Source organism: Rutilus rutilus (genome assembly GCF_951802725.1).
Source record: "Rutilus rutilus genome assembly, chromosome: 12".
Lineage (NCBI taxonomy): Eukaryota > Metazoa > Chordata > Actinopteri > Cypriniformes > Leuciscidae > Rutilus > Rutilus rutilus.
In genome coordinates, this window is record NC_140217.1 from 41,124,448 (window position 1) to 41,136,290 (window position 11,843).

The following is an 11,843-nucleotide window of genomic DNA, read 5'->3' on the forward strand; positions in this document are numbered from 1 at the left end:
TGTGGTGTGTGTGCGAGTGCGAGTGATGTTTGTCATCTGCTCACAGTGTTTGGTTGTGTGTTCCTCTCAGGTTCTGGAGCAGAAGTTGGAGAACTCGTTCTACAGCGGTTCCTTCGTCTGGGACGAGGTGAGTCCGAATGACGCCGCGGCGCTGATGAAGAAGTTGATCCGGGAACTCCCGGCGCCGTTGCTGACCGCCGAACACCTCAACGCCTTCAGTGCCGTCAGAGGTGTGTGTGAGGGTCTCACTCGGGTCCTGTAGGTCCTACAGCGTGCTCTAGGGGTGTAAATCTGATCTGGTTTGTTGAAAATAACAACGCGTAAAACAGACGCTAATGTGTGTTGCTGTCGATGGATGCACATGCTGGCTCCCCAATTATACATTACAACAGCGATAATAAAAAAAATGTGAACAGAACGGTCACGCTTTGTGAACTTTGAACCGTTGCACTCCTAGCGTGCCACATCACAGTCGCTGCATCTTCACTGAAACTCTCATTTATCTCTGACATATGATCTAAAAGCTTACCGATTCATAAGGTTTAGAATTGTTGTACTCTTTTGTACCCTGTACCTGTGCTAAATGAAAGAAGACAAGATGACAAAAATATTGAATCCAGTATTTGGTAATTGATGAAGCAAAACGAGTAATTAAATTTTTTGACTTGTAACATTTAATGAGGGTTTTCTTCAGCACAGCGCGAGGGGTTAAAGGAGCTTCTTCTAGACTGAAGAGTGTTTCTGATGAAGGATGATTTGTGAATTGTCTTGTACAGATATAGCAGATCTGAAGCAGAAGCTGCACATGCTGAATCTTCTTGTGTTGCTGCTGCCAGAACCCAACAGAAACACACTGAAGGTACAACACACACACTCTCACACACACACACACACACACACACACACACACACACACATCACATATACACACACACACACACACACACACACACACACACTCACACACACACACACACACACACACACATCACATATACACACACACACACACTCACACACACACACACACACACACACACACACACACACACACACACACACACATCACATATACACACACACACACACACACACACTCACACTCACTCTCTCACACACACACACACACACACACACACATATATGCACACGCCTGCCATACTCCTTGCTGTGTCATAGACGTGACTCATCATCATCAGCGCTCTGGTCCCGTTACGTAAGAGAAATTCCTTAACACATTCAACATTTGCTGTGTGTGTGTGTGTGTGTGTGTGTGTGTGTGTGTGTGTGTGTGTGTGTGTGTGTGTGTCACACAGCTCACAGTCGGTCGTTTATATAACTGTGTCTCTCTGTGTTGAGCTCCTGCTGTTGATGAATGTTGAAGTCACATGAAACGCTTTTCACAACCCAACTCACTTCAAGAGTTCGTCCGTCGTTCTGTCATCATTCACTCGCCCTCGTGTCACTCAGACCCGCGGGACTCTCTCTCTTCACTGCAACACAGAAGAAGATATTTCTAAGAACAGTGGACCAAACAACATCCACTTTCATTATAAAATAAAAACACTAAGGCGTTTCTCAAAAATATCACCACGTAAAGCAAAATACACCGTTCAAAAGCTCGGGGCTCTTTTATTCATCAGGGACGCATTAAATGATCAAAAGTGACAGTAAAGACATTTATAATGTTACAAAAGACTCTATTTCAGATAAATGCTGTTCTTTTGAACTTTCTGTTCATCAAAGAATCCTGAAATATACAATCTATCACAGTTTCCACAAAAATATGAACTGTTTTCAACACTGATAATAATCATAAATGTTTCTTGATCATAAATCATCATATTAGAGTGATTTGTGAAGGATCATGTGACACTGAAGACTGGAGTAATGATGCTGAACATTCAGCTTTGATCACAGGAATAAATTACACTTTACTGTATATTCACATAGAGAACAGATGATTTACACTAGAATTTTCACCGTATTTTCGATGTGTGTGTGTGTGTGTGTGTGTGTGCAGGCGCTGCTGGAGTTCCTCAGTAAGGTCGTGTCCTGTGAGCGTCACAACCGCATGAACCTGTGGGCCGTCTCCACCATCATGGCTCCCAATCTCTTCCTCCATAAAGCCGTTCCCAGTAAGCTGTCGTCGGGTCCGGAGAAGGGCCAGGCGGAGCGGGCGGCCCACATCATGAGGCTCCTCATCCGGTACCAGGACCTGCTGTGGACGGTGAAGAGCTTCAGTTCATCTCGCTAGTCCTCAAACATCGTGTCCACACTCCTGTTATTAGGCATATTTGGGGATATTGCCAAGATACGCATAAATGTAAAAAATGTGCATGAAAAAAACATATGCACTTAATTGACCCTTCGCAGGGAGTTTGATTGACAGGCGATCTGACCAATCATAATCCACCATCCGCCGAAGCCGCCATTTTTGTCCGACACAGCAGTCAGAGAGTTAGTAGATTAACGTTGGAGGATTTACTGACATCTTTCTGCGGTTAAAACAACATTCCTTCTGATGTTCATTCACGTTTATTTGATGCTATAAATGAGCTAGAAGGAAGAGATGATCGGTTCACGAGCCGCTTTAACTGAGCGATCTGTCAGACACATTAAAGAGCCACAAAACCATATTTATTGTTTGAATTTCTTTAAAAAATTACCAATTTATTGAGTTGAGACTTTGTTTTACATCAAAAGTAAGCTGGTATGTGCTGTCTCAGTGTGTTGTCAGTGTCCTCTCTGCTCCGCGATGTGTGTGAACGGTCAATTAATGCGCATTCGAAGCGGCTTCAGACCCAGTGACCCGGCTTCAGACCCCCAAACACCAGCGATTTCAAAGCGTGTGTTTGAGACTGTCTTTGGTTCACTGCAGTTTTAAGGAGGAAATACTCAGCAATGGTGTCGACTTATGAACTTACACATGCTTTGTCTTAAAGCAGATTAACACCACATAGACACATAAACAACATTAAACGCTGGATTGATTACACTTTCGATTAAACATTTGCAATTGGTTTGTAAAAGGTGTTTTACTGCATGTTTGTGTTTTCGCTGCATTACACTGTTCTGACCAGCAGGGGGCGCCAGCGTCTCCAGCGGAGAGATTAGTTCAGTCGATTCAAAGTTGTGTATTGTGTTTCGGATTGCAGAAACTTCCATTCTTATTACTGATATTTTGCACCAGTTTCCCAGGAAGTGCTGATTTTGTTCTCTTGAACGCATGGGATTGGAAACGTTGCTTTATTCGCACATGCTTTATGCCATATTCCAGTTATGTGCATGATTAAAGTGGTTTTGTCTGCTTCATGAGCGCTTGCTCTGCTGTTCTGCAGGTTCCTAACTTCTTGCTGAGTCAAGTGAGGAAACTGAACGAGAACAGCAGCCGTCGGTACCAGTTCTACGACAAGCGCATCAAGAACCTCCTCAGGAAGATCCACACCGACAGCAGAGACAAACCCGACAAGAACTCCAGCGAGGTGAGAGATGGGGGGGGACACTGTGAGAGAGAAAGAGAGAGAGGGAGAGGGAGAGACACTGTGAGAGAGAGAGAGAAAGAGAGAGAGGGAGAGGGAGAGACACTGTGAGAGAGAGTGAGAGAGAGAGAGAGAGAGAGAGACACTGTGAGAGAGAGAGAGAGAGAGAGAGACACTGTGTGAGAGAGAGAGAGAGACACTGTGAGAGAGAGAGAGAGAGAGAGAGACACTGTGTGAGAGAGAGAGAGAGACACTGTGAGAGAGAGAGAGAGAGAGAGACACTGTGAGAGAGAGAGAGAGAGAGAGAGAGAGACACTGTGAGAGAGAGAGAGAGAGAGACACTGTGAGAGAGAGAGAGAGAGACACTGTGAGAGAGAGAGAGAGAGAGAGAGAGAGAGACACTGTGAGAGAGAGAGAGAGAGAGAGAGACACTGTGAGAGAAAGTGAGAGAGAGAGAGAGAGAGAGAGAGAGAGTGAGAGAGAGAGAGACACTGTGAGAGAGAGAGAGAGAGACACTGTGAGAGAGAGAGAGAGAGAGAGAGAGACACTGTGAGAGAAAGTGAGAGAGAGAGAGAGTGAGAGAGAGAGAGAGAGAGAGAGAGAGAGAGACACTGAGAGAGTGAGAGTGAGGGGGGGGGAGCGACAGATCGTGTGTGCGTGTGTGTGAGTGTGCTATGCGCGTGCGTGTGTGTGTGCACGCATGTGTGTGTGTGCTATGTGCGTGTGTGTGCGCGCGAGTGTGTGAGAGGATGAAGGGATGATCCCTTTAGAGGCTTTAGTCTCAGGAACAGACGCTTACAGGACCTGATTGAACACATGAAGTGCCTAAACGCTCTAGAGATCGTGACATGAGCTCATGTGCTGTGAGATATTCCCAAAAACAGAATCATCTTCTATTATGAAAAAACATGTTCACTTCAAATCATGGAGAATAATTATATATTTTTGCATGAAGGAAATGAAGGAAATGAAGGAAATGAAGTCTATTTTACATCCGTTGGAACATTATTTTCATGTCGGTTTGCTGTCAAATTCTCAAGCTTGATTTTCTTAATTTAAAATGCCATGTTATAAAATATATATTCATGTTAAATTGTATTCAATTAAATATAATATGAATATGTTCAGATATCTATAATAATAATTCTATATTTAATGTGTTATTTTTTTCCTTTTGATTTTGAGGACAGTTTTTGGCTCATAATGATCAGTTATTGATAACTAATTCTTTTCTTTTGTGTGTGTGTGTGTGTGTGTGTGTGTGTGTGTGTGCGTGTGTGTGTGTGTGTGTTCAGCAGTGTCGTACTGTAAAGATCCAGCTGGGTGACGTGAGTTCCTCGATGGAGTTTCGTCTCGCCGTTAATTCTCGCGCCTCAGACCTGATGTCACAGTTTTATAAAGAGCTGCACGCCTCGGATAACAGCAGGGGACTCCTGAAACGGTAACACACACACACACACACACACACACACACACGCACATGCACAGAAACACACACACACGCATGCACGGACACACACACATACACATGCACATGCACATGCGCGCACACACACACACACACACACACACACACACACACACACACACACACACACACACAAATAAATCCTTCAGTATAATGCATTTTTCTCCCTCTCCCAGAAATGGCTCCACATCATTCCCAGACTGTGCCGTCTATGAAGTTGGTGGGAATATCGGTAAGTGTTTTTTTTTTTTTTTTTTGCCAAATGAGACAAAACCCAAAACAGAGTTATTATAGTTATTATAGTTATTATAAAGAGTTATTATAGTTGTTATAAAGAGTTATTATAGTTATTATAAAGAGTTATGATAGTTATTATAAAGAGTTATGATAGTTAACTCCAGTCTCAGATGGGAACACCGTGTTGGGCGCGTGCATGAGGAGAAAGCCCATCCAGAACACAATACTGGAATATTTATATGGTATTATATGGGTCACCTCTCTCAGTTTGTTATATAAATGTATGTTTCTGTTTAATGTGCTGTTCACCCAGTGTCTGCATTTGAGCAGCACTATAGACACGTGTTTAGGCTATACATGTATATTTGTAATGGCTCAATCTTGTTTCACGGATCAGGTGAACATTGTTTGGATCCAGAGACTCATTTGTTTGACTTGCACAACAACAACCCGAGCGGTGAGTGGATCATCAAACTGAGATCGGCCAGCAGAGGGCAGTAGACACACACACACACACACACACACACACTCCTTTAGAAGACCGGAGACCTTTGACCCCTGAGGGGAACTAGAGCGTCTGTGAATGAATCAAAGCGCTGGTGTCTCTTCAGGCGTGAGATGGAGGTCGTCCCGGAGAAGCTCTGAGATGGTGATGTGCAGCTGGACTCCTGCGCTCACCCGGACTCTCGTGTTGTACTGGTGTAAAGCGGAGAGTTCATGGTTCTGGTTATTTATTAAGTGCCAGTGCACATCTGTGTTTGTTGATGTGATGAATGAATGTGTGATGCCTCGCAGTATTAAACATTAAAACATGTTCCTGGTCGTGTCACTGCAGCTCTTCTAGAGTTATGACCTTCAGTTCTACATGTTGCTGTACTATACTGAAGCACTTTCTAAACTCTGGCGGCTCGTTATCACTCTGTGTTTCCTTGACTCTGACCTGATGTTTATATGGAAGCTTGTTTACGCCACGCGCCACAAAAAAAAAAAAGGTATTTGCAATTTTTTATCTGACTTTATTTCTTACAATTTTGAGTTTATATCTTACAATTTATAAACTTGTGAAAAAAGCCAAAATTGCAGTTTATAAAATCGCAGTTGCGAGGAAAAAGTCAGAATTGTCGTTTATAAACTGGGAATTGCGAGAAAAAGAAAAAAATTGTCGTTTATAAACTGGGAATTGCAGGAAAAAGTCACAATTGTCGTTTATAAAATCGCAATTGAGAGAAAAAAGTCAGAATTGTCGTTTATAAACTCAGATTTGCGAGGAAAAAGTCACAATTATCGTTTATAAACTGGGAATTGAGAGAAAAAAGTCAGAATTGTCGTTTATTAAATGGGAATTGCGAGAAAAAGAAAAAAATTGTCGTTTATAAACTGGGAATTGCAGGAAAAAGTCACAATTGTCGTTTATAAAATCGCAATTGAGAGAAAAAAGTCATAATTGTCATTTATAAACTGGGAATTGCGAGAAAAAGTCACAATTGTCGTTTATAAACTCGCAGTTGCGAGAAAAGAGTCAGAATTGTCGTTTATAAACTCAGATTTGCGAGGAAAAAGTCACAATTATCGTTTATAAACTGGGAATTGAGAGAAAAGAGTCAAAACTGATGTTTATAAACTGGGAATTGCGAGAAAAAGTAAAAATTTGTCGTTTATAAACTGGGAATTGCGGGAAAAAGTCACAATTGTCGTTTATAAAATCACAATTGAGAGAAAAAAGTCATAATTGTCATTTATAAAATCGCAATTGAAAGAAAAAAGTCATAATTGTCATTTATAAACTGGGAATTGCGAGAAAAAGTCACAATTGTCGTTTATAAACTGGGAATTGAGAGAAAAAAGTCAGAATTGTCGTTTATTAAATGGGAATTGCGAGAAAAAGAAAAATTTGTCGTTTATAAACTGGGAATTGCAGGAAAAAGTCACAACTGTCGTTTATAAAATCGCAATTGAGAGAAAAAAGTCATAATTGTCATTTATAAACTGGGAATTGCGAGAAAAAGTCAGAATTGTCGTTTATAAACTCGCAGTTGCGAGAAAAGAGTCAGAATTGTCGTTTATAAACTCAGATTTGCGAGGAAAAAGTCACAATTATCGTTTATAAACTGGGAATTGAGAGAAAAGAGTCAAAACTGATGTTTATAAACTGGGAATTGCGAGAAAAAGTAAAAATTGAGGTTTATAAACTGGGAACTGTGAGAAAAACATAATTCCGAGATCAATTGCAATTTCCTTTTCCTCTGTCATTCCGCGGCGGAAACGATCTTCCGAATGTTACGATAGTATTGTGTATGATGTCATTTGTCATATTCCCGAGTGTTAGTGAGATCATGCTGTGTAACAGTGGATAACATCCATCACACACACACACACACACTGTCACACCTCATCCCTCATACAAACACGCTCAGCTTCCAGAACACGCTAATGTTCATCTGACACACACCGTCATACTGAAGCTCAGATTAAAGCCTGGCGTCGAGGAATACTGCTAGCCTGATGATGAAATATACTGAACGTTCAGAAATGACATTTCATAAGCTAATGGGAACGTTAGGCAAACGCTGAACACATTTATCCGGGCCGAGCGGGCGGTGTGTGTGTGTCACAGTCGGCTGGTCAGGGACAAAGCCTGAAGAAAGATGTTCTGTCAGATGTAGGTCATCGTTGAGGCGACACATGGACGACTTCCCATCAACACACACACTCACACACACACACACACACACACTGACAGCCTCTGGGTTTGGGGATTTTACTGTTTGCCTGTCAGTCACATGAACAATATTCCATCATTCTCTTGAACTTGTATAATCAGTATTTCTCTGTTGTATCGCCGCACTGCTGAAGTTCAGCCCAATCTCTGTCTTGTTTTCCAGCAAAACATTCTTTAATCAGGACACGTTTACTGGAGAAGTGAGATTGCTCTGAAAACAACTACATGTTTTTTGGGAATTTCTCAGAAAACAAAGACTCCTTCGGTCATTCTGCTTCTCCAGTAAATGTGTCTTTATTTAAGAATTTTACACCTCATAATTTCTTAATTTTATAAGACTTTTTAATCTCGTAATTATGACTTAATGTTTGATATTTGTGCTGGAAAACGAGACCGAAGCACTGAGGAAGAACATGATGTCTGCAGTGTCTTCTAATGTGAAGGATAATGAATTAAATGCTTGTATTTGTGAATGCGTTTTTTGTAAACAAATTTGTATTGATGATGTAATAAACTGACTTTGAATGTGTTTGAGTTCTGGTGTGTGTGTGTGTGTGTGTGTGTGTGTGTGTGCGCTGTGAAACGCCAGTGCTATCAGTGACTCCAGGCGTACGGGTTTATTGATCCTGCATCTCTCGCTCTGAACGGGGTTTTATTGTTGATCATTACTGATAAACTCACTCCTCATGTGTGTTAGATCGGTGGAAGCCCACATAAACACACTCATGTTCTTCTAAATCATAATGATGACATGAAATTATATTTTCGACTTTGTCATATCTTAGTATGTCATAATTTTATCTTTGTATGTAGATTTTTTCATCTCAAAATTATGACTTGTAATTTATACTTTTTACCTCATAATTTTGATTTATTAATCTCATAATTATGATTTTGTTTGTCATAATTTCAACTTCATATCATAATCAATTATGACGAGTCAAAATTATGATAGCATATGAGATTAAGTCGTTAGGAGATAAAATAGAAATTATGAGATAATAATTGTAAATTGATCTAAATTCATAATTTTGACTTAGAATGCCAATTTAGACTTTATCTCATAATTTTGACTTTTTGTATGTTATAATTTTGACTTTATCTCATAATTTTATGACTGTCGTAATATCGAATTTTTTACCTCATAATTTCTACCTTATCTCATAATTGTGACTTTTTGTCATAATTTCAACTTTTTGTATTAGTTTTGAATTTTTATCTCATTTTATCTGAAACTTGACTTCTTAATCTCATAATTAGGATTTAGTATGTCAATTTCGACTTCATCTCATAATTTCGACTTTTTGTATGTTATAATTTTGACTTTATCTCATAATTTTATGAGTGTCGTAATATAAAAGTTTTTACCTCATAATTTTCTTATCTCATAATTGTGACTTTTTGTCATAATTTCAACTTTTTGTAGTAATTTAGAATTTTTATCTCATTTTATTTGAAATTTGACTTTTTAATCTCATAATTATGATTTAGTATATCAATTTTGACTTTAATCTCACAGTGACATTGTATGTCATCATTTCAACTTTCGTAATTTTGACTTTGTCATAATTGACATAAAATGACATAATTGAATTACAAAGTCATAATTCCATATTTTTATTTATCATAATTTTTATTTATCTCACAATTTCGAGTTTTTGTCAAAATTATGAGATAAAAAATCAAAATGTCTCCAAATTCATTATAATGACATAGTATGTCATAATTCCTATTTTTATATCATAGGTTTGACTTTTAATTTCCTAATTAGATTTGACCAAAGCATGATTGCGGTGGAGATGTGCTTCGACACAGACAGTCGATTCCATGTCTCTGATTCCAGATGAAGATCAAAAACACAAATAATCCTGTCAGAAACGTGGCGAGTGAGTGATGGCGCTGCATTATGAGGGAATGATGTGTGTGTGTGTGTGTAATGGAGTGTGTCGGAGGGACGAACGAGACACGAACGGATGAAGACGGGCGACTATTTCTGGCCTTTGATTCTCACATTTTGTGAATAAGTGTAATTGTGTGTGATTAGCAATCAGAGTCTTTGTGCGACGGCGTCCCTCCACCAATCACGGCTCAGCTCGACCCGTCACATGACCCGCCACTTTACCTCTTTTGCTATAATTTTCCTGCATGTGCTGCACTGAAATGACCTTCCCTTTGTGTGCTGAATCCTGCTAAACACACTCGACTCCCTCAGAGACAGCGGAGGAGACGAACGACACGGAAGAACAACTACTGTTATAATAGAGCTCAGTGCTGGAGTGACTGATGTGTCCATGACAGAGAGAGAGAGAGAGAGAGAGAGAGTGTGTGTGAGTGTGTGTGTGTGTGTGTGAGAGAGAGAGAGAGATAAACTCGCTGCTTCCACATGCAAGAGTCAAATTCTTCCGTTTATCAGGAGAATCCAGACCTCGCGTTGCTTAGCAACATGTCATGGATCATTCAGCCGCCTGTTCCCTGGATTTTTCCCGCTGTTCGTGTGTGTGTGAGTGTGAGTGTGTGTGTTAGGGGGACAAAATCTCTCAACAAAAATGGCAATCTCTCACTCACTCACTCACTTACTCACTCACTCACTCACTCACTCACTCACTCACTCACACACACAGACACACTCCCTTACATAAACTCACACACAAACACACTCACAAACACAAACACACACACACACACACACTCACTCACTTACACACACACACACACACACACACACACACACATACAAACACATACACACACACACACACACACTCACACACTCAAACACAAACAAACAAACACACTCAATTACATACACTCACACACACACACACACACACACAAACACACTCACATACAAACACATACACACACTCACACACACACACACACACACACACACACACACACACACAAACAAACACACTCAATTACATACACTCACACATACACACACACACACACACACACACACAAACACACTCACATACAAACACATACACACACACACACACACACCCATACACACACACACACTCTCTCACACACACAAACACACTCACTCACACACCCTCCCACACACACACAAACAAACAAACACACTCACATACAAACACACACACATACAAACACACACACACACAAACACATATACAAACACACAAACACACTCACACACACACTCTCAGCCCCCCCAACACATACACACAAACACACACACATACAAACACACTCACACACACACACTCCCCCCCCCAACACATACACACACACACACACACACACACACACACAAGGATGAGTCAGTCACTCTCTAAAAGGCCTCATAGAGAATCAATTAGCATGTAAATTAATGATGTCAGCCATGGGCGAGGCTAGACCCTTTTTAGGGGTGCTTCAGCACCCCTAAAAAGCAGCTCAGCACCCCTAAAACTTGGAGTAAGAAATGTTGTTATTCTAAAAAATTTATTCGTCTTTGACAAGGTCAAATAATAATGTCCAAAACATACTCCGTAGTTTGCGGTTTCAAATGTATGTGTTATGGATGAAAATGAAAACATCCCCGCTTAGCAAATGGTGTCATCCTCTTCTCTTCTTCCTTTTCTCCTCTGTACCTGCACCGCTCAGCACGACCGTCATCCAGCTCGACACACACGCAGAGTGAGAACCATAGGCGTCACTAGGCCCTTTTTTAAGTTCTGCCTAGCCCCCCTAAACATTTGTGATTAAGTGTAGGCTACACACGTTCGTGTTCGCAGAAGCTGCTGAGCGCGAATTTTAGCAGCACGATTGACGCTTCAGTTTTACGGTCAAGTGCGAGTTAAGATGTAAGTAGCTAAACTAAACATTTTATATTTGACAGTTTTTTAGGTCATGTTAAACGAATGACAAAAATAATTAGAAAACTAATAAACTTTTGTCTAATTTCGCCATTTTGAGCTGAAAA

The 11,843-nt window shown here is 40.5% G+C and overlaps 1 protein-coding gene across 4 annotated transcripts in view; it reads left to right on the forward strand.

The window, feature by feature from the left end:
• Positions 1 to 8,428, forward strand: part of arhgap40 (Rho GTPase activating protein 40) — a 26,058-nt gene extending 17,630 nt beyond the window's left edge. For 2 of the 4 annotated variants that reach the window (XM_084426834.1, XM_084426833.1), the window contains exons 9-16: positions 71 to 230; positions 777 to 859; positions 2,024 to 2,230; positions 3,342 to 3,485; positions 4,778 to 4,923; positions 5,127 to 5,182; positions 5,585 to 5,644; positions 5,799 to 8,428. In XM_084426834.1, coding sequence (XP_084282960.1) covers positions 71 to 230; positions 777 to 859; positions 2,024 to 2,230; positions 3,342 to 3,485; positions 4,778 to 4,923; positions 5,127 to 5,182; positions 5,585 to 5,644; positions 5,799 to 5,995 — 1,053 coding nt within the window. In that variant the 3' untranslated portion in view covers positions 5,996 to 8,428. Of the gene's footprint in view, positions 1 to 70; positions 231 to 776; positions 860 to 2,023; positions 2,231 to 3,341; positions 3,486 to 4,777; positions 4,924 to 5,126; positions 5,183 to 5,584 lie in introns of all 4 variants that reach the window. The other 2 variants (XM_084426835.1, XM_084426836.1) reach the window with 2 other exon arrangements.
• The last annotated feature ends 3,415 nt before the right edge of the window (positions 8,429 to 11,843 follow it).